General features: G+C 48.9%; 9 protein-coding genes across 9 annotated transcripts; 6 read left to right on the top strand and 3 right to left on the bottom strand.

Annotated features, from left to right (window-relative positions):
- Positions 1-368: 368 nt before the first annotated feature.
- On the top strand, positions 369-7,706 carry BDW43DRAFT_311765 (putative sensor histidine kinase/response regulator; the record flags this gene model as incomplete). The annotated part of the gene is made up of 6 exons (XM_032047248.1): positions 369-3,283; positions 3,337-4,524; positions 4,635-5,112; positions 5,168-5,234; positions 5,299-5,628; positions 5,695-7,706. 6 exons carry the CDS (start codon positions 369-371, stop codon positions 7,704-7,706), a joined length of 6,990 nt encoding a protein of 2,329 aa, XP_031899522.1.
- Positions 7,707-8,468: 762 nt separating this feature from the next.
- BDW43DRAFT_278268 (allantoicase) lies at positions 8,469-10,018 on the bottom strand. The gene has a single exon (XM_032042151.1). The coding sequence runs from the start codon at positions 9,749-9,751 to the stop codon at positions 8,612-8,614; it is 1,140 nt and encodes a 379-aa protein (XP_031899521.1). The 5' UTR covers positions 9,752-10,018; the 3' UTR covers positions 8,469-8,611.
- Positions 10,019-13,658: 3,640 nt separating this feature from the next.
- On the top strand, positions 13,659-13,982 carry BDW43DRAFT_311763 (uncharacterized protein; the record flags this gene model as incomplete). The annotated part of the gene is made up of 1 exon (XM_032047247.1): positions 13,659-13,982. One exon carries the CDS (start codon positions 13,659-13,661, stop codon positions 13,980-13,982), a length of 324 nt encoding a protein of 107 aa, XP_031899520.1.
- Positions 13,983-15,488: 1,506 nt separating this feature from the next.
- Positions 15,489-16,937, top strand: BDW43DRAFT_101212 (putative acyl-CoA:6-aminopenicillanic-acid-acyltransferase). Its single transcript, XM_032037757.1, has 3 exons — positions 15,489-15,584; positions 15,646-16,050; positions 16,105-16,937. Exons 1-3 carry the CDS (start codon positions 15,528-15,530, stop codon positions 16,738-16,740), a joined length of 1,098 nt encoding a protein of 365 aa, XP_031899519.1. The 5' UTR covers positions 15,489-15,527; the 3' UTR covers positions 16,741-16,937.
- Positions 16,938-17,133: 196 nt separating this feature from the next.
- On the top strand, positions 17,134-17,517 carry BDW43DRAFT_311761 (uncharacterized protein; the record flags this gene model as incomplete). Its single annotated transcript, XM_032047246.1, has 1 exon — positions 17,134-17,517. One exon carries the CDS (start codon positions 17,134-17,136, stop codon positions 17,515-17,517), a length of 384 nt encoding a protein of 127 aa, XP_031899518.1.
- Positions 17,518-17,716: 199 nt separating this feature from the next.
- Positions 17,717-19,059, top strand: BDW43DRAFT_278261 (cytochrome b561 domain-containing protein). Its single transcript, XM_032042150.1, has 4 exons — positions 17,717-17,975; positions 18,036-18,070; positions 18,124-18,186; positions 18,245-19,059. Exons 1-4 carry the CDS (start codon positions 17,843-17,845, stop codon positions 18,737-18,739), a joined length of 726 nt encoding a protein of 241 aa, XP_031899517.1. The 5' UTR covers positions 17,717-17,842; the 3' UTR covers positions 18,740-19,059.
- Positions 19,060-20,781, top strand: BDW43DRAFT_278260 (putative serine--tRNA ligase DIA4). Its single transcript, XM_032042149.1, has one exon. The coding sequence runs from the start codon at positions 19,148-19,150 to the stop codon at positions 20,696-20,698; it is 1,551 nt and encodes a 516-aa protein (XP_031899516.1). The 5' UTR covers positions 19,060-19,147; the 3' UTR covers positions 20,699-20,781.
- Positions 20,782-20,785: 4 nt separating this feature from the next.
- On the bottom strand, positions 20,786-23,383 carry BDW43DRAFT_278259 (uncharacterized protein). The gene is made up of 2 exons (XM_032042148.1): positions 22,301-23,383; positions 20,786-22,247 (listed from the first exon to the last, which is right to left on the bottom strand). Exons 1-2 carry the CDS (start codon positions 22,826-22,828, stop codon positions 21,105-21,107), a joined length of 1,671 nt encoding a protein of 556 aa, XP_031899515.1. The 5' UTR covers positions 22,829-23,383; the 3' UTR covers positions 20,786-21,104.
- A 383-nt stretch (positions 23,384-23,766) lies between these two features.
- On the bottom strand, positions 23,767-25,551 carry BDW43DRAFT_311757 (pyridoxal phosphate-dependent decarboxylase family protein; the record flags this gene model as incomplete). The annotated part of the gene is made up of 2 exons (XM_032047245.1): positions 23,767-25,425; positions 25,489-25,551. The coding sequence occupies 2 exons, from the start codon at positions 25,549-25,551 to the stop codon at positions 23,767-23,769; spliced, it is 1,722 nt and encodes a 573-aa protein (XP_031899514.1).
- Between the last annotated feature and the right edge of the window lie 1,313 nt (positions 25,552-26,864).

Here is a 26,864-nt window from a genome sequence, read left to right as displayed (position 1 = left end):
AGACAAAAGTCTTGTCAGAAATCAGGTGCCTAGGTCCACTTGCAACCACACGAAATGATCGCGGCTGCACCGTGACAAGTCAACTCTTCAATCGTCCGCTGTCCTTGCGTCTAAACTGTCGACTTGTGCGCACCTTCTGCAGCCCCGTAGCTGTCTCTCACCTCTCCCGACCTCCAGAGGGAGTGAGGTGCTTTGTCCTCTCCTCCGTCCTTGGCGATTGTACCGTTTTCGTTCCTGATGATACTTCACACTCTGATTCATCGCCCCGCCTGATCAGTCTGCGACAACTCTACACACGGATAATTATACCTATGGCTTTTTATTGAGGGGTTCCGGAATCAACGAGGATATATCGGTAGTCGGTTGAGATGGAGGATAGTAATATCCTTGGTGAGGACCTGCCGCTCCCACCGACTCGGCTCTTTGAAAGACTGGCGCAGCTGCCTGGATATACGTGGGATCAGACTATCGAGCCATTTCATTCGACATACAGCCATTGGCACGTTTACGGTCTCCGGCACTCTCTGGAATCTGATGTCTCTACACCTGCCGCGACTTCGTCTGGGCCATCTAGCTTGGCGCGCAACTCCCCACGAGCCGAGTCCCGCCCCCCTTTTCGTCATCACTGGAGAAGTAGCTTGAGCGAATCTAGCAGTGAAATTTCACTGTCGCGTGCCGATCACGAGCCAATATGGACTCCAGTCATCGCCCGGGTTTCGTCCCACGTTGTGAGACTCGAGCGTGAGTTTCATATGCAAAGGTCTATAGTTCAAACGTCAGATCCGGATTGTAACCACACGATACGGCCGATTGATCTTATACGACTTCCTCGAGATTCCGGTGATGCGGGTCCTCTTTTGGTGGCTATCTTTGAATCACCCGGCCCCAACATGTTACGGGAGCTAGTCGCATTTGGACCCGCCTGGTTTGCTGTTGGCACCAAAGGCGATAGCAGTGAACCTACTCCCGGAGAGCAAGTTTCGCTTTCCGTTTTCCTTGATTTTGCAGTCGGCGCATGCGATTGCCTCGAACTCCTACACTACGGACTCAAAACGGTTCATGGTGAAATCCGCGGGGATGCTTTTCATTTCAATGGTGAAACTGGCTCAGTAAAACTTATTAATACTGGAAACGGCGCTCGATCTTTTGATAACATTCTCAGTGAAGGCTGGTCGACGACTGCTAGAGAGCTTGGTGTTAAGAACAAATTGCAGTTCATTGCACCGGAGCAGACAGGGAGAATGCCGACCGAGCCGGATAGTCGAACGGATATCTACGCGCTAGGCGTGCTTTTCTGGACTATGTTAGTTGGGAAGCCAGCGTTCACTGGAAGCGATCCGGTTGAAGTTGTTCAGAACGTACTGGGGAAGAAGCTACCACCCGTTTCGGCGAAAAGAATGGATGTTCCAGACGCTGTGTCAGCCGTGATCCAGAAGATGACCCAGAAAGCGGTGAATGAGCGTTATCATACCATTTCCTCCGTGAAGAGAGATCTGGCGCAAATCTCTAAATTGCTCGGTGATGGTGATAGCGAGGCCTTGAAAGATTTTCAAATTGCTCAACGTGACGTATCGTCATTCTTTACTCTACCATCTCGCATGTTCGGCCGGAAGGAGGAGTATAGAAGACTTATAGAGGTGGTTGAGAAAGTCTACCGGCGCCAGCAGTCCGCCTATGCCAGAGCTACCGCTCAGAGTTCTAGCGGACTTGGCTCTAATTCCTCTATCTCGGATGGCCGCGTTGACAGCTTCGAGATTGCCTCTGGTTCGAGTGACTCAGGTTCTTTTCATGTCCCTCCTAAGACAAACTCAAATGGCGGCCCTTCCAACCTCGGGCGTGTCTCCACACACGAATCCATCCATAGCACGGAGTCATCACTTTCGACTCCGAAGCCGGGCTATGTTTCAAGCAAGGCAAAGAGTCCGGTCGAATCTCGTGCTTCCTGGGATAACACGGACCGAGATGGCTATCTTTCGACGGGAGCAAACACGCAGAGCCATGCAGACTCTCTTGGAGTCAGTAGGCCCAAGGCTGCTCACAAGCTCCGCCGTAGTGGAAAATGCGAGGTCATCACCATTAGCGGTGCTGCCGGGATAGGAAAAACGGATCTTCTCAATCGTGTTCAGCCAGCGATTCGTAAATTTGGCTATATCGGCATTGCTCGCCTGGATCGGTCGAGAAGGGTCCCTTTTGAGCCCTTCGCGAAAATCTTGGCTAGCCTCCTCCGACAAATATTTTCCGAGCGTGATGTGACGACGGACTATCATAATAACATCCGTACGGCATTGCGGCCAATGTGGTGTACGCTACATCGAGTTTTGGAACTGCCTGAGCAATTAATGTCATCCGGAGGAAGTGAACGAGAAATATCGCCCAAGCTCTCGGCTGCTCAGCACATATTTAAAGATGTCTCGACTAAGGGGGAACCTTCAAAGCGTATTGCACTTCCCCGTCTTGACCATGGCCAGAGCTCGGTCGACTTTTTCTTATCCAATGCGGCGCTGAAAAATATGCGATTAATGGAAACATTCCTGGAGATCCTTAAAACGTTGTCCCAGTTCAAGTTGATTTGTGTATGCGTGGATGATTTGCATTATGCGGATGATGAGACCCTCGACTTGATCATGAATATCGTGAAAGCAAAGATACCATGCGTGCTCGTACTCACAAGTCGTAAGGCCGAACTGGAGTCGGACGCCATAAAATCGCTTTTTGAGGCGGAGAATCCCAGCGTAACAAGAATCGCGCTGAATCCACTTGGAGAAGATGAAGTTATGCAGATTGTAGCAGCTACAATGCACCAGGATCCTAACCCGATGTTAACGCCTCTTGCAGCTGTCATCCAGGAAAAGAGCGTAGGAAATCCATTCTACGTACGAATGATGCTGGAGATCTGCTATAGCAAGAACTGTATATGGTATTCCTGGAAAAACTCAGTGTGGGAGTTCGACCTTGATCGTATCTTCACCGAGTTCGTGGCTCCTAGGTACGGGGAAGGGCTCGGGCTTGGATTTATTGCAAGACGTCTTCAGGAGACACCGCCGGCAGCTCGGTCCTTAATGGTCTGGGGCACGCTATTGGGAAGTCCATTTGCGTTCTCTTTGGTACAGAAGCTTCTTACGAGCGAGTTTCTGTACTCAAGCGATGATGATGAGGCGGTAGACCTTACTTGTCCCCAGAACGCAAACCTTATCAGGCAGTCGGAGGCCGACATTGTTGTTGGCCTGCAGTATCTTGTCCAAGCAAATCTTATTATCCCAGGGAAGACCGATGATGAATTCAGGTATGTTGCTATGATGTTGCTACGTACCCTGTGCTGACCAAGGGGCTCTTTAGGTTTGCCAATGATAGAATAGCTCAAGCCGCTGCATCGTTGACGGAGGGTCGCAATGTAGAGAAGATGCATTTTATCATTTCACAGGCTATCATGAAATACTATCATGATGGTCGCAGTCGCTATGCGATGGCTCGCCATGTGGCTCTTGCGTCTCGGATAATTAAGAATCGAGTCGTTCAGAGACTTGATTACCGGAAAATACTGTGGGATGCTGCACAAACTGCTGCGCAGTCAGGCGCACGACCAACCGCGCTCTGGTATTTTCGTCATTGCATAGCCCTTCTTCAAGAAAACCCGTGGGATGATAACAATACCGATGTTTATTATGACGAGACATTACGCCTGCATATTGCAACAGCTGAGATGTCATGGTCTCAGGGCCATAACTCAGAGGCGCTGGACTTACTGGACAAAGTCTTTATCCATGGAAAGAGTGCGGTGTGCAAATCAAGGGCTTGGATTGTGAAAGCCAAGATCTATGCTCAAATGGGAAATCATCTTCGTTCGATGGACTCGCTACTCACTTGTTTGGATGAGCTTGGCGTCCACCTCCGGGAATCTACAACTTACGAAGAGTGCGACGCCGCTTACAGAAATCTTAGAAGATATCTAGAAAGAGGGGACTTGGAAGCCGTCGTTCGTAAACCAGTGAGCAAGGACATCAACATGATCACTATTGGGGCTGTTATGGCCGAGGCAATGGCTGTGACGTATTGGGATGATCCGTTGACATTTTATCGAATGGCAATCGAGATGATGAACCTTCATATCTTCAAGGGTGGTTTTGTTCAGATTTCAATTGGTTGTTCCCACCTTGCTATGATCTCCTTCAGCCGTTTTCGAGACTTAGACCTTGCGGTGAAGCTGAGCGACCATGCACTTACGCTTCTAGAGCGCTGCCCTGAGCCTTGGACCCAAAGCAGGGGATCAATTGTCCACAATCTTTATGTCAGTCATCTACGAATCCAGCTTTCCTCAACGCTCCCGGCTCTTGAAGCTTCTGTCGAGGCTTCGTTCTCCATGGGGGACCCGTACATAACATTAATCAGTCTCTCATCGATGGCGATGACAAGGCTTTTCCTTGGTCATGACATGACTCATTTGGAAAGTTTTTGCAACGATAGTCCCGAAGATATTCCAGAATGGGTGAACGATACTCGTGGCGGTGCGAGTCTTCTTGCCGTGCGGTAAGCCTCCTATGTGACGATAATTGATCTCTTTCATAGCGTCATTCACAATCTAAAAGCACTTACAACTAGTGGGAATAAGATATGTGGGCTAACTTATCTACTTTTAGACAAGTCGCACGTGCATTGCAGGGGAAGACTGGTTATCGAAATGCTGACACTATTATGGCTGATGAACACCATAGTACTAGCGAGTACATTGCTTTCTTGGATAACAATGCTAGTAACGCTGACCGTCCTCGCGACATATATTGGGGACTGGCTATGATTCCATTGTTTGTCTATGGACATCACTCAAAAGCCATACAACTAGGTGTGCAAATGATGGATACGATGCCCAGACTATGGTCTGCCCGTGTTTCATATGTGGTGTATTTCTATTTGGCTCTTTCTCTTCTCACGTTGCATAACGATTATCCTGCTGGCGGATATCTCGATGGAAACATGAAGACCGTCTTAAAGTACAAAGCTGAAGTTGATTTTGCACGGAGCGCTTGCGATGCGAATTACGGAATGTGGTCGTTGATACTAGAGGCGCTGGTTTTCGAGGTTCGAAATGATCACAGCTCAGCGATTCGAGCTTTTGAGGTAAGCTACCTTTACTCAGTATATTTGCGTGGGATATATGCTCATCTGTATCAAGGCTGCGATTGATCACTGCCAAATCCATGGATGGCCCTTGGAAGAGGCTCTTGCTCTTGAATTGCATGGTACGTGTGAAATGATATTTTCTGCTTTTTTAGACCACTTCCGTGACGCTGACCCTGAACTCAGGCGACTTTTTAATACGACGTGGAGCTAAAAGGGCAGCACGCTCCGTTATGCAGGATGCTATCGCCGCATGGGCAGCGATTAGTGCTGTTGGAAAGGCTGCGCAACTAACAGAGAAGCATGAATGGCTCCTCAAAACAGCCACATCTACAAGAAGTGTCGATGTTGGCTGCCAAACTGTTGATTCGCTCCTTGGAATCAATCGCAGCGCAGAACCAGAGGATATTGGTGTATCTCAACATATGGAGGAAGAGGACCGACAGCACCGATGGATAGAGCAGAACGGCGTGACTACAGGCGAACGCTCGCTTGATATCTCAGGTGTTGGGCTTGGTAAGTCGTCAATTTAGCCTCAACCGATTATTAAATTCAGAACTGCTGTTTCTAACTCCTTGGTAGACATCATCGATTTGTCAAGCATTCTCGAGTCTAGTCAAGTGATGTCGTCTGAACTCCAGATAGACAAGCTCCTGACAAAGATGATCGAGATCGTTTTAGAATCTTGTAACGGATCAGATTTTGCGGTAATCGCAACCAATTTTGATGATAACTTCACAGTTGCTGCGGCTGGAGACCTCGAAAAAGGGCAAAGATCTTATGTCGACGGCCTTCCTTTTTCGGAGGTCGAGGATAAAATGGCTCAACAGATTTCGCACTATGTCATGCGCACTCGGGAAGAAGTTCTCGTCCACAACGTTCTTGAAGATGAGCGATTTTCCAATGTCTTGGAGGCCTATCAGAGCAGGTATCCGCTTGGTAGGTCTGTGATTGCATTACCGATAATGCAAGCGGAACACCTCCTTGGCGTTATCCATATCGAAGGGAAGCCGAACTCTTTCACTCAGCGAAACCTAGTAGTTCTCCACCTACTCTGCAATCAAATTGGCATATCTCTATCCAACGCCTTGCTATTTCGTGAAGTCCGCAAAGTCAGTGCCACCAACGCATCTATGGTTGAAGCCCAGAAGCGCGCTCTCGCCCAGGCTCGTGAGGCGGAGCAAAAAGCAAAGGTAGCGGAAGCAGAAGCCAAGCATAATGTCAAGCTGAAGGAGGATGCAGCGAAGGCCAAGTCGATCTTCTTGGCCAATATATCCCACGACCTACGCACACCCATGAATGGAGTTATTGGCCTTTCCGAGCTACTGAAGGCCACCAAACTCGACAGAGAGCAGGATGAATATGTCGAATCTATCCGCGTCTGCGCAGACACACTGCTCACCCTCATCAACGACATTTTGGATTTCTCCAAGTTGGAAGCTGGGAAGATGAAGATTTCTACAGTGCCGTTAAATATTAAGGAGACAATATCAGAAGTTGTTCGTGCGCTTCGCTATACGCACCGCGACCGGGGATTGGAAACAATCGAAGACCTTGAGAAGGTTCCCCCAGAGTTAGTGGTGCTTGGTGATCCTGTTCGTCTGCACCAAATATTCATGAACCTTCTCAGCAATAGTTATAAGTTCACGCCGAAAGGATCAGTTACCGTCAGGGCTAGAGTTACGCGGGAAGGCAAGGGTCGTATACGCCTTGAATGTTCAGTGTCTGATACCGGAATTGGAATTCCCGAGGAGCAGAAATCGCGACTCTTCAGACCATTCTCGCAAGCAGATAGTTCTACGGCAAGATCGTACGGTGGTAGTGGGCTTGGCTTGAGCATCTGCAAAGCCATCATCGAAGACGTCCTGGGTGGCGCAATTTGGCTTGATTCGACCCCAGGGGTTGGTACCACAGTGACTTTCCATTTATCCTTTAATAAGGTCAAAGATGCCTCTGCAAAAGCAAAGAAGGCGGAATTGGGCGGCAAGAAGAGCTCTCCCTCACCTACGGCTCGTGACTTGACGATGATTCCACGTGATCAGATTCGAGTCTGTATCGCAGAGGATAACCCAATTAACCAGAAGATTGCGGTGAAATTTGTGAGTGGTCTTAACCTGCAATGCGAAGCGTACAGTGATGGGCGGCAAGCGGTAGAGGCTCTACGCGCACACTCACAGGAGGGAAATCCATTCCACGTGGTCTTGATGGATGTACAAATGCCCACGCTGGACGGCTACAACGCAACTCGTGAAATCCGACGAGACCCCGACCCCAACGTTAATGAAGCACTCGTTATCGCGATGACAGCTAGTGCTATTGAGGGTGATCGTGAGAAGTGCCTCGAAGCTGGAATGAACAATTACCTCCCTAAGCCGGTTCGGTCAACAATTTTAAGCGACATGTTGGATCAATATCTCGCACCGGTGCCAACATTTACAAAAACACGCCTCGCAATGCGGGACAGAGGGAGCATCAGCCACGATAATGGGACGCCGAACAGTTCCTCCCCGTCGCCTGGCTCTGACAATCAGGTAATCCAACTTACTCCAGATACAGACAAGCCAGCACAGCCGGATCCATCTGAGATGAACTAGGTTGTTTTTTTTTCTACCCGATCTCTCGAGATCCCCCAGGACTTTCTTCTTAGAGGATTTGGCCTCATCCGACGCACGGCGGATATAAACCAGCAGTCTATGCACATAGTAATTTACATCAGCGGAGTTTATTGGTTATGCCCTTTCTTATAAGATTATACACTTTGATTACAGTTTCGTGCTTTCTACTTGACGATAATGAAAGATATGATTGACGATACCTCGGTCAAGTCTCGATAATAGGACACGCCAAAGCAAATCATCTTTCTTTTCTATAATACTACCTTCATAGGGTCTGTCCTGTTCTTGCTGTTAGGTCTTATCTAGCCTGCATCGTGGAACACAATATTCGTTTTCCAAATTCCAGAATCAAAATGGATCCGCTTGAGCCTCCTTGGAATTTTCTTCCATCCTTCTGTGATGGTTTCTTGCCTTGTATTTCCTTTTGGCATTCTGCCATCTTATATTCTTGCCCTGACAGCCTTGACTATCTATCTACGACGACCCATTTTCAAACAACATTGGGTTCTTTGTGTGTTCTTTATACCAGCGGCAATATTATACGGCGTTTTCATTAAGATTCCTTGAGAAGAGATAGGGAGCGATACCTAGTAGACTTATTATATGCTTTTCCTTACCCGTTTCTCTTTTGCGTTTACACTTTGCCCATGTACTGAGGTCATGTCATGTAATGAACTAGTGATGAATGCTACGTCGTGTAGACATCTGATTATATAAAATCAATATCTTCTTTTACTATAGTCATCACATACCTGTTTTATTGTCATAAAAAGTGTCAAGGACTATGTATGGCAGAAGCAAATTAAATAATGGTACAAAAAATCCTTTCCGGCTTCCACCCTGGTCACCGACCAATTCATGCCAGGTCACTTGCTTTGCAGTCATTAATGGCGACGAGCTGCATTGGCAGCAACGTCTCTCCTTCCAAAGACACGAAAACGCTTGACTCCACCATCGGGCACGAGGGTCAGTTTGGCGTGTGTGAATGTCCGGGTGTCCTCACCCCCAGAAGTAAGGCTGACACCCTCGAACACGTGCTCCATATCCGCCTGGCAGGGTTGATCGCCCTTGATCAGTTCGACCCAGCCAGGGTGGTCATGGGCAGGAATTTCTCCTTCCGATATACTTCCAGCAACTAGACCGTGAACTCTCACGGCGCGGGGGAAGTTCCCGCGGAAATCCTTAGTATCCACCACAATCTTGCTGACAGACCCGGGCAAGCCCAACTTCATGATGGCCCAGTCAACATGGCCAGGGCCACGCGACCGCGCCGTTTCCCAGCCATCTCCCATGTCCTTACCACGTCCGGGGAGCAACAGGTTTGAGCAAGGAGTGAAATGTTGATCGGAGGCACCGAGGGCTAAGCCACCAACCAGAGCAGAGGACAGTTCCTCGACAGGGAGCTGTGCGCTGGCGACTGACTGGGGCAGAACGGCAGGGATGGCATGTCCGTAGACACGGAGTCGGCCAAACCCGCCGTCAGGATACATCAACAGCCGCACATGGGTGTAGGGCTTGGGGTTGGCGGCGTCGTAGTCGTTCAGCTTCCAGGCGCGGCGCTGTTTGGGGCCCTGGGGCTGAGGCGGAAGAATAGTTGTCCAACCGGTGTATTTGGGGTCTGCGATCTCGGCATCTGTGACACCGCTGTCGGCCGGAGCATATGTCCCCTGCAATTCGGCCTTTTCGCCGTAGTTACCCACAAAGAAGCCTGTGTCGACCTCGACACCTTGGATTGCTGCACTGGAGACCCCAAGTTTGATCACGACCCAGTCGTAGGGTTCGGGGTTGTGGCGGCGGGTTTCCCAGCCGTCATACCAGGCGCCCGTGTGGACAAAAACGCCGGGCCGGTTGATGGGGGGAGTAGGGGTAAGGAGATTCGAAGCTTCGGCGAAGAAGTCATTGGAGCAAGAAAGAACCTTGCTGTTAAGGGCGGCGGAAGCTAGATTGGTCGTGTGCGCGAAGACCTTGTCAATCTCTCCCGAAGGGACGAAAGTGACCTTATCGGAGTCGGTGGGGTGGGCCATGTTTGTTGATATGCGGGTAGTTGCAAGATAGATAAACTGAGATTGAACCGGGTGGTGCCCAACTGATTGCTATTCAAGAGTAGAACAGAGACAGGCCTGTAGAAGAACTGTACAGACTCACCTTGGGCTGCGAAGGTTGTTTAAATAGTTTGTTTCTTGGAAGTTCGATTTGCGGGGAGGAAATCGGAGGGGCCTTTAATCGATAAGACCCCGTGATTGATGGATGTTATTACTCGATCTTATCGCTTCATCCTTTGCCCCTCCCCCCCCTTTTTTTCCCCCTCTCTACTGTCTTAGTTTCCTAGCCTTCCCCGATCTTGGCCTCCCTTCGTCATTTCCAATCACTCAATCGCAATCGATGTACACCTATACTTCCCCACAGGCAAGGTCGCGAGGATGACCAAGGTTGTTAAGACCAGTACGCGGGGAAGAATGGTCGGTGACAGCTGGAGATGTTACGGATGCCATGAAAGGCACTCGCTGTTTTTGATCAGGCGATGCGTATCTCATACAACACACTGGGTCATCTGGGCTATTCCCAAAATTACTGGAGGGTAGCTGAGTTATTTGGTACTGAAATTGCCTCTAGTCTGCGACTGTATACTTGTCCTCTCTGTATATACATACAAAGAGTGGGCACCCAGGGGGATCTCTCGACAAGCCAAAATATGATGTGAGGTCAGCACCTAGCTCACCTCCCTTACATCTATGCCAGACCTAAAAGATCAGCCAATGAGTACAATCCGCCGACACAACTGTCTCCGCTATTTCCATCTTATGAGGGTTGTCTTCCTATCAGTGACCTATGATTGAGCGATGCCTGATGGGTCAAGATACTGTTCGTCGTACAAGCAGCTCGGGCCGCCACGGTCGTCTGCCAGTGCTATAAGACCGTGTAACCCCGAGCGAAGCTGACACTTGCAATCTTAGCCGGCTATCTCATTGTCCGTACTACCTTGAACTGTCAACAAGAGACTCAGTTGATCCCGATACAGTTAACCCTCAAATTTGCTGACTATGTCGTAAAACGCGCATGTCGTTGAAGGTATCCAAGGAGAGTCTATATATCCTGCCTTGGCGTGGCAGTGCCGTCACAGGAACAAACAGGCAACAATTAGATGGGTAGGGGTTCTCAGTCATGTTGATGCTGACAATACATGACCTCAGCCCCGTATAGAGCACCGCACTTGGCCCTATCGGACCTTTTGAGATCACTGTCTGAAGTATCCTTATATAAAAGTATCCAGTATTGCTGTCCAACGAACTTATCTGCTCGCAGCAAGCATCTTCTCGCGAGGTAATCCGGGATTACGTTCTCGCCCCGTAGTGTAGGGTCCCTTTTTCTGCATGTTCAAGGGCATGCTCCAAACTGGCAGTCACGTATGACCACAAGCGATGAGTTCATACTATTCGACGTGAATGAGAATTGCAATCTGAGATTACCCTCACCTTGGAGGCTGTTGTGCCACCATATACCTTTTAACTGCTCATATACTGTTACATGAGCTGTGAACAGTCCCAGACAGGATACTAGAAATGTTGTAGGTAAGCAAGATACCAATTGAGGTGCTCATGAGCTAATGGTGCCTTGTGACACTCCCCTTACCGCTACTTGCGTTGATGGATTGAATTAAGGTTGACGATGTATCGATGGCAAGCTTTTTATACGACTCTTCTAGCCTCCTTGGCTTGCCAGGAATCAATAATTCCTTATTTCAGAAGAGCATAGCGTTGAGAGCATACGGAAATTCGACAATCATTGCAATACGCGGTGAAGAGGCATGTCAGTATAGATCTATGAACACAGCGGCTCCGTGACAGAATGCCACATTCTGCGCCAGTGGAATGGTTCACAACATAGTTTATCTCCTCAGGATGTACAACGATCTGTCCTTCACACTGCAGACACGCACATATACCTTCTCTAGTCAAGGTATGTAGTATCTGTACAGGCTTTTAGTTTTGGGATGGTTACTAATAGGTCATAGTTTGTGCTTTGCGACATTACGAGCACATGTGGTAACCTCGGGGTCATTTCGACAGCCCGGCTACAGAGTGGCAGAGATTGCTAGAGCGACCATCCTGTCACGCGCCCATAGAAAACATTTAAGCCGCAAAGGTGAGCCTGTTATGCTCTCTTTTGTACAAGAAGAAAATATCACACCGAGATAAGCGCAGATATAGACACAGCGGGATTTGGATGTGATGTGAAGCCAAGAAAAAGCTTGTATGTCGCTTTCACTTGGCAGAATTACCGACGTTGGGAGGGACTTGGTATAAGTCTCACCGTGACTATGTTCCAGTTCCTATACAATATCCTGGGACAGCTGCTGTGCTATGCTATCCCGGGCTCTAAATAGATTACAACCTCCTTCTTAATACCGTCACACGAGATTTACAACACAGCCAATGCACAACAATATGGCTCCACCGATATATCCGAGAAATCACACTTCATGGCACCGCATACGCAAGGACCCAGTTGACCAAGCTGGGGCATATGATCAGCATCGGATGGAGGCATGAACCACACGCACATTGGCTCTAGTGACAATTATTCTTTTGAATGGCTTCATCCATTACTTGATAAACAATGCCGGACGAAACAATGAAGGATACAATGGACTGGGACTGCGCGGCCCCCTTTTCGACGGGAGGGATCGACCTGGGCGTTAGCCACAATGGCTATGGAATACTTTGGAACCAACGCATTGACGACTAACGGATTGGACAGGCTGAAATGCCAAGCTCTGTATGTCTCATACACTAAACTATTGATTGACAGAATTGCTTCGAGACGTGATGCCTGTCCATATTCAGCGTCCAACAGCTGAAGGTGACACAACAACGCATCCAGCGGCTACGTACAGGTTGATCGGAAGGCGACCACGAATAGGGGATTAAAAGGATAGATTTCATAAATAGAAAAGACAAAACCCGGCAAATAGCCCGTTTGCAAAGTTAAAAAAAATAATGGGCCTTTAGTATTCCTCCGTGCATTCGTTTGCCTCGGAAGATAGAAACGAGGAATGAGCCGGACCCTGGGCTAAAGGATGCGTGAACGGTGATAGATAGATCATGGCAAATTGGAACTACACCCCTTGGGTGTATTTCCGCCCTGTCTTCCTCTTTCCTGTCCATGTGTAACAGGCGAATCGCATGGCCTTCGCCATGTTTGGTCGGCCCGTCTAGTGTTAGTATTACTTGATGTATGTAGGTTTGTAACCCCTACATATGCAAGAAACAGCGTTTGATCATGATAATCGTCATTCCAATGCCGGTGTCTTCATGAGAACACCGACATGAATTCTAGTCGTAGACGCCGGTTGCGCCGGTATTTTCCAGAGGGTGTCACAATTTGGCCCAAAGGGGCAATTAAGGAGGCCCTTCGTCATCAGCACATTGAAAATCACAAGACATTCGCACAAACGGCGCCCGACACAGCTGGACTGCCGGTGAAGAAGTATGGCCTTCCCTTAGATCATCTCTGCTCGTTTCCATTTGGCCGTCTCATTGGCAGTTAAGTTGCGTCCGGTGGCATTCCCAGTATCACCTTGATGGAGCCACCAGCTACCCTGAGAGGCTATAAAACTCCTGTAGAAGATACGATTCAAGACGGGACGATGGACCCTTTGAACCCAGACTTTAAAAGGGGACGGAGTTGAAGTCATCCTCAGCTTGTCTTTTTGATCTTCTTTTCCTTTGTGTTTTATCTTACGATCTTTCATTTCTCCAGAAAGGACTGCAAGCAATCACTCAATTTGTCCCCTTGCGGCTACAGCGTTCCCTATCTTTCTCCGAAGAGTCTCGTGTTATTACCTATTCTCCATCACCATCGTCTCTCATCCAGCCTTCACTCATCAGAGGCTAGCCATCCAGGCTCTCCAACCTCGGAAGTCCCTCCATTATGCCACCAAGAGCAACGAACCAAGCCTCATTACCCGAAGGCGATGGCCTTACGTATGATGAATCCGACATGGCACTCTTTCGCGCCAAACTCGCCTACCACTCCACCATTGAGGCCCGCATGGCATCAAGAGACACCAACCTGGTCTCTATCGCCGAACACCAAGGCCGTCTGCTCAAACGTTGGGATCTGTTGAAATCCCTGGAGAAAGAAATGGCGGAGAAAGGCAAAAGCCTAGATCCTGCAGAAAAACAACAGCTGGCCCAATACGCATGGCGGTACAAGACATTGGAGAAGCTAGCCACGACCAAAAGCACCGCCTGAGAGCTAATAAAGAGAGAGATTCTGCTGAAGGGAGGGGAAAAGCGTCATGACGGAGTCATTGTGTGATAGCATCCATTGGGCGTCTCGGTTTAGATTTTAGGAGTATTTACTACCATGCAGTTGTCTTGTCGATTTGCCTATCAGCTTGGTCTTTTCTTCTTAGTAAAATTCTCTCGTAATCCTATATGTTTGTCTTTTGCTTGTAGGTCGATCCTTGCTGGTTCTTTTCTTTTCCTCTTTTATTTTCTGTAGATGATCTGCGCAAGCTCCTCAACATCTACAACCTCTTATAATCGTTCCTAGGTCTATGACACCGTCTCTTCGTATCAGGTTTCGCCTGCAGACATCGTCATAAGTGTAACATGCTACGATGTTTTGAGATCACTAGAGTACGACGTCCAGCGAATCGCTACTCGGCCGTCGAAGTTACATTGTGTCAGCTTGGGGTACAGTTCTCAACACCATCCACCCTTTCGACAATCGCACAGCACCCGCTCTTGGGCCACAGCCTTTAGCACTATCGCCCAAGGTCATGAATGATGTCATATACTGTGCACTTGAATAATCGCATGGCTCATCTTGTTGCTCTTCATAGAACACTATCAATGGTGCGATCCTGAGACTCCGTATCCTATGATGTTGCAACCTTATCCCCTACCATTTCCTGCAGACACAGAGTTGTATCGGTAGGATGCATTTTCATGTACATTTACAGCTAATCCTTCCTTAAGTTGAGCAGAATCGATCAGATCAAATCCGCAGAATACAAAAAACCAAAAGTGCAACCTACTCAACTAACCGGCCTCAAATAAAATCAGACCTTCCCCTACCCCCGACACAATCCACAGGCAATCCCGAAACAGAATAGCATGCCCCAACAACCGCGACAACACTCCTCGCAACAGTTTCGGCCGCAGAGACTTCGAATCATCTAGACCTATCGACGCGGACAAGCGCAGTGCATGAACTGGCCCTGAATCCCCCAGGATAGACCCGCACGGGTTCTCCAGGACGCTGGATCCGGTCTAGATCATTCCTTGCAGAATAAGGAGCCGGGATATATGGGCCTCAGATCCGTCCAGTGGCGGCCTGAGGGTCGGTGGAGGGATACCCCGCATATCGGTGTGTTTTTACAGAATAGGGATTGGAGAGGAGATGATTGTATGAGACTTCATGTTGGGCTTTGGCTATGGTGGGAATTTGTGGGTTTGAGGATGGGGTGGGCTGTGTGGATTGGTGATTGTGGTGGTGGGCTGGAAGCTTCATGTTAAGGTATTTATATAGGATGTGCTGTGCCTTAGGGATGAAGCAACGTGACCCTTGTCACGACTAACTTACCTCATAGTATCATAGAACTAGACTGATAGTTAACTCACCACTAGAACTCAACCCCTTGCAACCAAGTAACTATTATTCATGGCTCGGAACAAGGTTGCCGGAAATGAGGGGGTGGTCCCACTATAAGTTAAGGATCGTTCCTAGGTTTCTCTTCATGGATAAGAACCCCATACATTCGCATTTCCACTAGCCTCACTCACCCTCATCATGCATTTTGAAGCCCCAGAGCTCCCTAAGCTAGTCCTCAGGGGTTCTCCCAAGGAGGTAGGATGGGCATCTTCTACCCACTATTTTCAAGAGTGATAGTTATATAACAGCCAAGCAGATCGGTCTTGAACATGGCCACCGCCTCCAGAAGCAGATTAAGTCCCAAATACGCATCTATGAGGAAATCTTTGAGTACAATACAAAAATGAATTGGCCCACTGTCCTTCAACTTGCAGAGGAGTTCAGAGCTTCCCTGGAACAAAAAACGCCTGAGCTATATGCTGAGATGCAGGGAATAGCCGAGGGGGCCGGAGTGGATACTCTAGATATTGTAGCGTTGAACTGTCGAAGTGAAATATCATTTGGAAGCTTCTCAGATGGATGCACAAGTCTCTCGTGGAAGAAGAATGACGACGCGAGAGTATTGGCGCAGAACTGGGATTGGACCGCTAACATTCAAGAGAATCTAGCCTTGATGGACATTGAGTTGTCTGGGAAGCCGAGAATCTACATGATCACTGAGGTAGGTTGCACTACCTTAAAGCGTCCACTTATCGACCTAACTCACTCGAAACAGGCAGGCATCATAGGCAAGATCGGATTCAATAATAATGGAGTCGGGGCGTGCCTCAACGCTATAAAGGCACGACCATGCATTAGCTCCAAGCTTCCGATCCATGTAGCTCTGCGCTTATGTTTAGAGAGTACTTCCGTTGAAAGTGCATTGCGGTCTATCTCATTCCTGGGAGGTGTTGCTTCGAGTCAACACATTCTGATTGCTGACAGAACGGCATCACTTGGCCTGGAACTCTCTCCCTTAGGAGACGTGCATCTTAAGGAGGATGAATATGGCATGATTATGCATACCAATCACTTTATTGAGAATAGGAATGTGACAGAACCCTCGTGGTCCAAGAGTTCACCTCTCCGTTTAGAACGAGTTGGACAGCTTGCTCACGAGCTGGCTGATAACGGTATCCAAGGAAACTTGATCACGCCTACCTTACTGCGAGAGCACATCTTCTCCGACACCTGCTATACGCCACATTCCATTTGCTCACCTGGGGACCCTGATGTTCACCAAACAGTGCGCACTTCTACATTGTTCAATATCGTGATGGATCTAGACCAGCAGAGCCTTGGGGCGGAGGTTGTTGTTGGTCAACCAGGATCTGGCAAGGAAAGTGCAGTAATTACGTTGCCTTGGGCATAAACCTGCCGTGAATCCCCAGTATGTACTTATCGGCCTCTGCTTGTTCTGCATCGCATGAGTACAAGGATTTTCACTACCACTGCTGGGGTTCTTGCGCCTTTTAGTGCATAGGGGAATAGGTATATACCACGTCGCGGTGATTTCCTTTGTCATCTTGGGGGACAAAGTGAAGCAGGTAAGGTTTGCTGCACTTGAACAAGGCCTTTGTCTGAGCATGTATATAAAGCCTGTAGAGTCAGTTTACTATCCAAGCCTTCATGGACTCCAGAAAGTTTGCTCAAGCGTTTCTTATTCGTCCTTTTACTTGCCTTTGTTTCTTTCGCTTACACCTATACACTGCATACTGTGTAGAAACACAACATATATACATCCAAAGCCACTAATACTGATAAGATGGCGGCTGGTACTCTTCTGAAGGATAGGCGTGGGACTCTCTTGATCATGAACCGCGCAAAGGACGTTCACTTCGACGAGAAGGTCCTGCTTATCAGCCAGGATGGGGAGAAAACAATACTCAACGATCACACACAGCAATCCGGAGAGCAGAAAGAGGAAAAAGAGGCCGGTAACATTGAATATGAATCTATGAATCCGGAGGTGCAAGCTGCAGTTATCAGTGCACGCTATCGGACGGAGCTAGAGGGTTCGGGTGGTGGCAGGGGTGTTACCGCAGGAGAGGAAGGGGGATGTATAAACGAGCACTTGCCGGAACGCTTCTGCCGTCGATGTGATGGGGATTGCCGAAATTGTTTGACGAAGGATAAGGATCGTTACTGAAGGTTGAGACGGCGGTTAGGGTATACTAAGGAAGGTGATGACATTTAATGAAGTACTACCAAAACGGAAGGTACCTTGGGTTTAGTGGGTGGCTGTTAAGCGTCGAGGGTACTTTTAGCTCTAGTGCTACCTTGACTTCCACCAGCCCCACTTCAATTGCCAATTGAGCGCCTCGAATTCGTCATTACTACAACAGCTACTTCTACTATGTTGCTTCTTCTTCCCCTCTCCCCCCTTCTTCTTTCTTCTTCTTACATCTTACCTGTAAATATTGTTAGCCTTCAACAGCCGTCTTTTCTGCCATAAGCTTTCCTTGGTAAATATCATGGCTTCTGCCACCGGAATTCCCCAAGAACATCCCCAAACTATCGAGGCCCGAGAAGATGAGCCACTCTTGGGTAGACGGGGTGACGTCGTCCAAAGGGAGAGTGACTATATTCTCTATAACCTGTTTACCGGTTAGAGCGCCTCCTTTCTCTTTCGCGAAATTTGCCTTAGTTAACAATCTTTGGTCCTAGGTACGGCCAGCCTGGCGCAGTTTGGCATATGGATTGTAAGCTTGGACCTGAATATTCAACGATGAATCATTGACTTGGTAAACTATAGATTGCCATCCTCGTTTGGTCAGGAATCTTCTCCCATGAGCTGATGCTCTTCTCTGCTCATCCGGTGAGTCCAACCTTTTCCAAGCTTATCAAAAATCAAATATGCGACCTGACGATCGAAGCTCCTTAATTCATTTGGGCTCCTCCTTCAAGTCCAGGCTGCACTCATCCTGCAACCTACCGTGACGCCCCAGCAAAAGCTCAAAGGAACGCGCATCCATTACGCCATCCAAGCCGTCAGTGTGGCCGCCTTCATTACCGCTTTGATCGTCATTGAAGTCAACAAAGGCAACCATCAACGCTTCACATCACCCCACGGAGTGATGGGCCTGGTTACCTATATTCTAATCATTGTGCAGGCCACCGGGGGAGTCATTCAGTACTTCATCCCGGTGAAGGTCTTGGGAAGCGAGGACAATGGTAAAAGGCTCTACAAGTACCACCGTCTATCGGGATATGTCTTGCTCGTTCTGGAACTCGCTACTGTCGCTGCCGCCACGCGGACGACCTTTAACTTGGCTGTACTGTCGATCCCCCTGTGGGCTGTGATTGTGGGCGCAGTCCTGGTTATCTCGGGTGTTGGGTCAAGGGTCAAGAAACATAAGTTGGGCCTGTGAATGTGATAACGAGGGTATATGAATTATGAGGATATGATAATCGCCTGGTTTTATGCTGTTTGTTTTTTTGCATTTAGTTTTTGCTTCGACAGTGGGAGATCATGGAAAGAGTGATACATTCTTGCACATGCATTCATACGTGGAAATATTAACTAGGGCTTCAGACTGAGAGGCTATGACTAAAATGGTACTGCATGGAACAAAGACCAAAGATTTAGGGATTTATAAGGATTTGAAGAAGGATGGGATGATCATATTAGTTTTATAGAGTCGATCAGTGACCAACTCCCAAAGGGGAAAAGTGCGCAACTCCACATCTTTTTTTTTGGGCAAGAGTGTCAGTCCACCCTCTCACTCTCTCACTTTTCCTTTTCCTCTACTACTCATCTGCCCACCACTCCCTTCTCAATGGTGTCCTCAAGGACACCCTACGTCTGCCTCAATTGCAGGCTGACAAGGCCATTGACGCGACGCACCTTCTCCTCCGCCACCCATCGCGCCGAAGCTCTACGTCCCGCGACCGCCCCGAAGCCAACCCCAGACGTCAAACACATCCGCCAAAACGCCGAGCTCTACTCCAAGAACAGCGTCGACCGCAATTACCCATCTCACGCCGACTACCCATTTCAAATCCAAGCCCTCTCCGAAGAGGCCCGCCGCCTCGACCAAGACCTCAAGACCCCCCGCTCCCGAATCAAACAACTAGAAAGAGCCATCGGGAAGCTCGCAGCGTCCGCCCGCCAAGGAAATGGCGAAAACAACTCTTCCCAGGAAGAGCTAACAGCCCTCCGATCGGAGGCCCAGAAGCTGAAAGACGAGTCGCAAGAGATGACCACGCGCAAGACAACCTGCACGGAAGAAATCAACCGCCTAGCTCTCTCCCTGCCCAACTTATCCTCCCCCGAAACCCCGGTCGGAAACGATCCTAGACTCATCGAATACCTCAATTTTGACCCCCAGTCGCCGCCCGAGTGGATCGCTCGTCCGGACCCCAGCCGCTCCCATGTCTCGATCGGCACTGAGCTGGGCCTCATCGATTTCACCAGCTCTGCTACCACCACCGGCTGGGGATGGTATTTCCTCACCAACGAGGGCGCCCTGCTAGAGCAAGCGCTGATCCAGTACGCGTTGAGCGTGGCCCGGAAACGCGGCTGGAAGCCCGTGTCGCCCCCATCGATCGTGTATTCCTACATCGCCGAAGCGTGCGGCTTCCAGCCTCGCGACCAACACAATGAACAGCAGATATGGGCGATCGAGCAGAGCGAGAAAGACAAGAGCAAGCCGCAGCGGTCACTGGCGGGTACTGCCGAGATTCCTCTCGCGGCGATGTACGCCGGGCGCGACATCGACGCAGCGAATCTTCCGCTCAAACTGGTCGGGCCGAGTCGGTGTTATCGGGCTGAGGCGGGATCCCGTGGTGTCGACACCAAGGGCTTATACAGGGTGCATGAGTTCACCAAGGTAGAGATGTTCGGGTGGGCCGATAATGTTTCGTCGGAGTCTACTGAAGTCGGAGGGAAAGGCGTACCCACATCGGACGATCTCTTTAACGAGCTCCTCTCTATCCAAACTGAGATTCTGACGTCCCTCAATCTCCCCTGTCGAGTCCTGGAAATGCCCTCGACAGACCTGGGCGCCAGTGCGACCCGGAAACGCGACATCGAGGTGCTCTTTCCTTCTCGCCTGCGCTCCGGGACTGATCTTGAGTCTGCATGGGGCGAGGTGACCTCCGCTTCGACCTGTACGGATTATCAGAGTCGTCGATTGGGAACCCGGGTACGCGGGGGAGCTACTAAGGATTCCCGATTCCCGCATACAGTCAATGGCACCGCAATGGCAGTTCCTAGGGTGTTGGCGGCTATTCTGGAGCATGGGTGGGATGAGAAGCGGAAGGTTGTTGTGGTACCGGAGGTGTTGAGGAACTGGATGGATCTGGAGGTTGTTGGCGAGTCTTCTTAATCTCGGACGTGTGGTGATTGTACGTTTATATAATAAGATGTATTGTACACTATACCACTCATGAAACTGATAATTCTGATCCATTGATCTCTTGTAAGAAACATAATCTTCCACCTTAGATTAAAAAATATCGGTACAAAACCGTACGGAAGCACGTTCAGAGCGACAAAAGACAAAACATAAAACACAGTTAAGTCCAAAATGCTACCTAAATGACAGGTTCATAACTTCGTAACACGTTAAGAAAAAAAAAAAAAAACATCATGTCGTGAGCACAGACAAATCAGTAAATATCTAGAATCGACATTTAAAATAAGAGTATAAAGGGGAGCTGTGACGTGAAATAGGTAAAGGGTATCAAAAGTAAAAGCCATGTCGTAGATCTTGTGGAGGTGTCATAATCGTTTCAATGCCAAGGAATGTCTTCATCTTCGACTTTGATGCAGGTTAGATAAGGGAGGCTACTTGAACTGGTGTCTAGCTCGCCGCCTTTGAGGTCCAGCTCGAGGAAATTTCTCATTAACGGTTTTACGATTTCGCGAGCTAATCGTTTGATTTCGTCCATCTTGCGTTCGAAACGTTTCAAAACGTCACGGGAGTATAAGGAGTCCGATGAAGGGGTCGGATGCACTTTGAGGAACTTCTTAAGTTCATCATGAGTTAGATAAGCCTGAGTGGAGGTCGAGCCAATTAGCCGATAGACACGTGCGGAGGATAGAGGTGTGACTGTAGATTTCGAAGCGGCCGATGGGTGGTCTTGAGTCCGATGGGTAGTGGATTGCGATGGACGGTTATGGCTGCTTGTGTTCGGGGCACTCGAGGATGAATTCTTGAGGATTGGCGCCGGAGGTGGTGTGGTGCTGTCCACAAGCCACTGCCGGAAGAGAGAGACGGCCAACCAATCGAGATATGCGTTTGTGGGACTAACCCTTTCGCCGCGGGAGGTAGTGAGTGTTAGACGCAAGAGCTTGGAGTCAATGCGCGCCTTCATATATTCCAAGTCTTCGACTTTATCCTCGATAATGTCCAGTACCGTATCCGGGAGAGGAGAATATGCGCCATTCCGCAGGTGAGGTAGACCCGCAGGCCATTGGCCGACAACGTGAATAAGGGCCTCGGAATAGATGACACGACTGCGCGCAAGATAACCCAATTTAAGATAACTTGGAGGGTATTTGGCGATCTGTTTGAAGAGCCGTGATCCAAATCCGAGGAGGTGGTGATCGACTCGCGGTCCCGTCACACCGAGTGCATCGTACATATCGGCTAGCGCAAGAAGGGACCGGCATTCAGCGTAGGCAGTCGCGATGTTGACGCTGTTTAGTGCCGGCGGATGGTTGTAGAATAGGCGAAAAAGGTTATCGTAGTCGCGAATCGTAGGGTCTATTGAGGCATTTCCAGTATCTGCATGCGGTATATGCATGACTGATTGCATCCCAGCCAGGTTCGCCATTGAACGGATGAAGCCTGCTTGTGTACTCGAAGGTTTGGTCATCGACGGGGGATACTGTCCCAGGTTATTTCCAAAAGCAGTAGAAAAGCTCGGAGGCTATTACCGTTGAGCGTAAGCACATGACCGAGATATGGAACAAATGAACCGACCTTCTGAACTAGTATTGGCTCCTCGTCTTCCTCTTTGTTTTCCCAATCCAGCTCGTATCGCCATCGCCGTTTTTCTGAGGAAGATACTGCCCCCGCCTCTGACTGAGCCAGCGTCGATCCTGTGGACAAAGAGGAAATATCCCCACTGATTCTGGACAGAACCGCAGGATCTGGATTGGGAGGCATTGATGCAGCTTGCCGGGACCACTCATCGCGCGTACTTGTGTCAAAGAACCCTGAACATTGTGCCAATATCAACCGATGTAACAGATACCGTTTCTCCTGTCCGCCGGCGCGGATGACGATCTCGACGTCGCCCGTATGGGTGAAAATGGGGAAATCATTTTGAGGTTGGTGAGCAAGCCCACCATGGTGGGAACGACTCGAGCGATGTCGCCGGCCACCATGAGAATGACGTGACACGGAAGATGTTGCGCTATGCGTGGGGAGGGAGCGGTCGAGAATCTGGGCTTGGGACACCATTTCGGGGGAGGTCAATGCGAGTGTTGTGGGAGACTTCGGGGTCATGGTCAGACCATCAAGGCAACTAGAGACCGTAGTAGCAAGACGCCAGAGCGCCGGGTGCGGACCTTCATTCAAGTTCAGCACCCACAGAATCGGAGATTTTATTGCTCGGGCATAGGAGAACCTGGAGACACTGCTTTTCAGGGGATCCCGGGGAGGAAGTAGTGGTGCTTTGCCGGTTGTTAACCCCCGCAGCGATAACCAGAAACACTAGTAATGGGGAGGAGAGAGGGTGTGGGATATCCAGAATTAGGATTAGATTTGATCAGATGGTCGGGGCTTGTTTCAGCTCATCAAGGACCAGAGACAGCGAGAGGCTGATATCTGATACGATGGAGCGGTTCCACTCAATGCGATTAGCACGGCAGCCAAGTCGCTTAGTGTACAATTGATAGGTAAATAAACAAAGATACAAAGAGAGAGAGGAAGAACGAAAGGAAAAGCGAGAGAGAGAGAGAGCGAAAGAAGGAACTGAACAGATTGAGAATGGAAAGGAACGACCGCCTGGCATGGCATGGCGTGTTCGCTCTTCTAAATAATTCCTAAGAAAGACTTGATTTGCTTCTCTTGGGGAATGTTTGGTTTGGTTTGGTTTGGTTTGGACATTTTTGGACATGCCGGCACATGACTGGGCAATCCATTCCCGTGCGTGACTGGAATTGCCTGCCTGAGGTATACGGTGTCCTATCTAAGTCATGTTCTACAACTTGGAAGAGTAATGACTAAACCTAAGTCAATCAAACAATAAGATAAAAGATAAATATACCTCCCTATGAGAAGAAGCTCCCTAGTCAAGATACCTCCCTGAAACAAGCAGAACAAACGAAGAAGAACAACGGAGGAACAGATCACCGCATGAGGGTTCCCACCAAAGGTCTTATACTAATAATAGCCGTCTGAATCCTATCGACGACCGAGACTTCAAGGCCCAAAAAAAATAATCATTTGTACGAGGATGGAATAGACTTTATATCTGTATGGATCACCTCCAAAATGGCCTGGACCAAGCCCTCCGCGACAGAAGGAGTGGTCATGCGGTTGCAAGCAACTCGTAAGAACGCACCGAGCTCTTCTCTCCTCCCACATCCAGGTGCGTAGTCCACCATCCATCCCCGCTTCAGGAGCCCCGTGGAGATGAGACGGGTGAAAAATGTGTTCTGTCTGGCCATCTCTTCAGCAGACTCCACGGTTTTGTGTGACGCGCCGACATAGTAGAAACAGACTTGCGTACAGGGCACGTCTATATGGCCGACAAGGCGGAGTGAGGGCTCTTTTCCTATCAAACGAGAGAGGTATCTAGCTCCCTCGTATGCCCCTTCGACTTGTGTTGCGATACCTTCTGCGCCATAGTATCGCCAGTGGAAGTATAACTTGACAGCGTCTGGCCGGCGACCGCATTGAGGAGTGAAGGATGCAAGGTCGTATACATCTTGGGGATCCGGTGCGTCTTCAATAGCTTTTGATGTGCGCCAATTAGTGTGATCATAACTGAGACAAGAACGCTCCTGCGCCTGGTTGTTGATTATCTTGCCCTCAGATGCAGTGGTAGTCCTGCCCTCGGAAGGAGGTAGGCTCTCATCCTGATGAAACAAATACCCAGCGGTTAAGCTGTTTGCATACCAGAAAGTACGCAGATCTCTTCCAAGAAGAAATGAGCATATCTGTGGCACGCCCAACAGCTTATGCGGATTGTATGCGATACTATCCGCTAAGTTGCAGCCTGCTAGTTTATACTTGAGCTTGTTGGAGAATGCAGCGGCGCCGCCCCAGCATGCATCGACGTGGAACCAAGCATTGTATTCATGAGCTAGCTTGCCGATGCTCTCTAAAGGGTCATAGGCCCCACGAACGGTTGTCCCTGCCGTTCCACACACAAACAGTGGGACCTCTCCTGCAGCTACCGTGACATCGAGTGCCTGTTTGAGCGCCATGGGATCCATACACCCGTCTACAGTCGTTGCAATTTTCTTGATGTAGTGTGACCCTAGACCCAATATTTGAGCCGCATTGAGCACTGAAAAATGCGCTGCCTCAGATGCAAACATTACGAGTCGCGGGAACGAGGTGCCATGTAGGCCCAAATCTTTTAGATGTGGAAAACGTACATTCCGTGCGACAAGTAGAGCAGTATTATTTGCCGCTGCGCCACCAGGGACACTAACTCCCCCTGAATATGGGCCACTGAGACCAAAGAGCTGAGCAAGCTCCTTGGCAACATGTTTCTCTATTAGGGTCAGAGCTGGGGAGACTCGAAACACATGGTCGTTTCCATTAAGCGCAGACAGGAGTAGATCTGAAGCGATTCCTGGAATGGAGGGCGAAGACCATAGTTTATCCATAAAGGCCGGAGATGATGTATTGACTGAATACTGTAGTAGGGTTGCGGTTGAGGAAGCTATGTCCTCCATGCCTCGTCCTGTCGATGGGAGTTTCAATGATAGAAGCTCGCGAAGTTGACCAGGATTGGTTAGGTAGGAGTCCAAGTTATCACCATTGGCATAGCATCCCTTTGATAAGTGCATTCCTGTTGTAAGTGCATCATAGTCGTCCTCGGAGCTGCGAAGAAAAGGTATAAGGTATCTCAGCACAATCTCAATAGCCTTCGTATGTTAGCACCATCACGGCCAACATTCTGCTGGAATAATAGACATTACTGAGCGTACCTCTGTAAGCTCAGTCACTCTACCGACAGGCAGAGCATCCTTTTCAATTGAATCAGTGGGCATTATAACCTCCTAAATGATGGCTTCGGGCTATTTTATCGTCTAAAAGACTGGGTGAGCAGAGACGTTTAAATAATGTTCGCACCCTGTAATATGCCGGTGGCTGCCTTGTCGCGATCCTTTAGTAAACCATATGATACAAGGATAGCGCACTCGGAGGCTCATTGTCAGCAGATAGCAGTGGTGATTCAATGAAACCCCTCAGAATTATGTGATTATTGATCCACATAAGGTAATGCCATAGCTCTGCGACGGCCATCATTGTCGCTCAAGTACAACCTGATCCATGAATCCTCTGTAGGTTACCTTCGTTCACATGTCCGTGACGCTACCTGCCGTGCAACATGTTCACCAGAAACAACATTGGAGACACCTAACATTATGTGAGATAACCGCCTGTTCGCCGGAGGTATTTCCGGAGAGTGCTTCGGAGGCCATGTCGAAACTCGATTAGTTTCTAAAGGCATATTTGAACTCAATCAAGCCAAAAGGCCGAGTGAATTATCGCGCGTATTGAGCGTATTCATGAGGTGGTACGATATACTTCTGGTCTCCTGTGTTGGCCGCTGTATACTCTTAAGTTTACTAAAGGTCCTACCTAAATAGGAGCCCTAAAGCCATCTCTTGCATCACTGACAACTAGATAATCGGAAAATTGAAGGAAAAAGAAAAAGAAAAAGAAAAAGAAAAAAAAAAAAGAACCAGGGCCTCTCATACCAGACCGGGCAAGGGATAATATCACTAGGCTAAAAGCCATGTTCATGTGTAATTCAAGTTTGGCGGAGCCTAAGATGTAAGTTAGAATTATATTGAGTCATCAAGTCCTTAATCTTAACCCTATGTTGGGGAAAGAGTAGCTTCATGCAACTTTTACCTAGAAAACCTCCCCAGTCAATATACTGGCGGATTCCTGTTCTTGATCTTTTCTCTCTCTTAACTCAGAAAATCGGAGCTTTGTTCAAGAGCGTTTTCGACCGTATGATTGGTGGGATGAAAGGTCTCTCCACAGCCCAATTGGACCCGTGGAGATTTATCCTGATCAGGAAAAAAGCGAGCCCTGAAGCTAGAGCCATATCACTGTCCACCCATGAAACCAACGAGATTTTTTTTTTCTGTTTGATAACATGACCCTGCATGGAGCAAGCCTACCGTAAGAAAAATAGAGGGTCAACGGTGCTGACCATCCCGGAGACTTACAAGTCTTATTAACGAAGTCATCAAAGCAAGGGAAACCCCCCCCCCCCCCCCCCCATCGGTCTAGCAATAGTGAGCACATAAGACCGCTGACACCATAACCTGGGTCAGAAATCACTTTG

The sequence above is a fragment of the Aspergillus alliaceus genome (assembly GCF_009176365.1).
Source record: "Aspergillus alliaceus strain CBS 536.65 unplaced genomic scaffold BDW43scaffold_26, whole genome shotgun sequence".
Taxonomy (NCBI): domain Eukaryota; kingdom Fungi; phylum Ascomycota; class Eurotiomycetes; order Eurotiales; family Aspergillaceae; genus Aspergillus; species Aspergillus alliaceus.
The sequence above is the reverse complement of the archived record's forward strand: the minus strand, read 5'-3'. Positions and strand labels throughout refer to the sequence as shown.

Bases quoted from the DNA above. Each gene is read 5' to 3' on its own strand.
- BDW43DRAFT_278268 (XM_032042151.1), bottom strand. From the start codon at position 9,751: ATGGCCCACCCCACCGACTCCGATAAGGTCACTTTCGTCCCTTCGGGA.
- BDW43DRAFT_278260 (XM_032042149.1), top strand. From the start codon at position 19,148: ATGGTGTCCTCAAGGACACCCTACGTCTGCCTCAATTGCAGGCTGACA.
- BDW43DRAFT_278261 (XM_032042150.1), top strand. From the start codon at position 17,843: ATGGCTTCTGCCACCGGAATTCCCCAAGAACATCCCCAAACTATCGAG. The intron at 17,976-18,035 runs GTTAGAGCGCCT...CTTTGGTCCTAG, and splicing joins TCTCTATAACCTGTTTACCG to GTACGGCCAGCCTGGCGCAG. The intron at 18,187-18,244 runs GTGAGTCCAACC...TGACGATCGAAG, and splicing joins TGCTCTTCTCTGCTCATCCG to CTCCTTAATTCATTTGGGCT.
- BDW43DRAFT_101212 (XM_032037757.1), top strand. From the start codon at position 15,528: ATGCATTTTGAAGCCCCAGAGCTCCCTAAGCTAGTCCTCAGGGGTTCT. The intron at 15,585-15,645 runs GTAGGATGGGCA...ACAGCCAAGCAG, and splicing joins TCAGGGGTTCTCCCAAGGAG to ATCGGTCTTGAACATGGCCA. The intron at 16,051-16,104 runs GTAGGTTGCACT...CACTCGAAACAG, and splicing joins GAATCTACATGATCACTGAG to GCAGGCATCATAGGCAAGAT.
- BDW43DRAFT_278259 (XM_032042148.1), bottom strand. From the start codon at position 22,828: ATGACCCCGAAGTCTCCCACAACACTCGCATTGACCTCCCCCGAAATG. The intron at 22,248-22,300 runs GTCGGTTCATTT...CAACGGTAATAG, and splicing joins AGCCAATACTAGTTCAGAAG to CCTCCGAGCTTTTCTACTGC.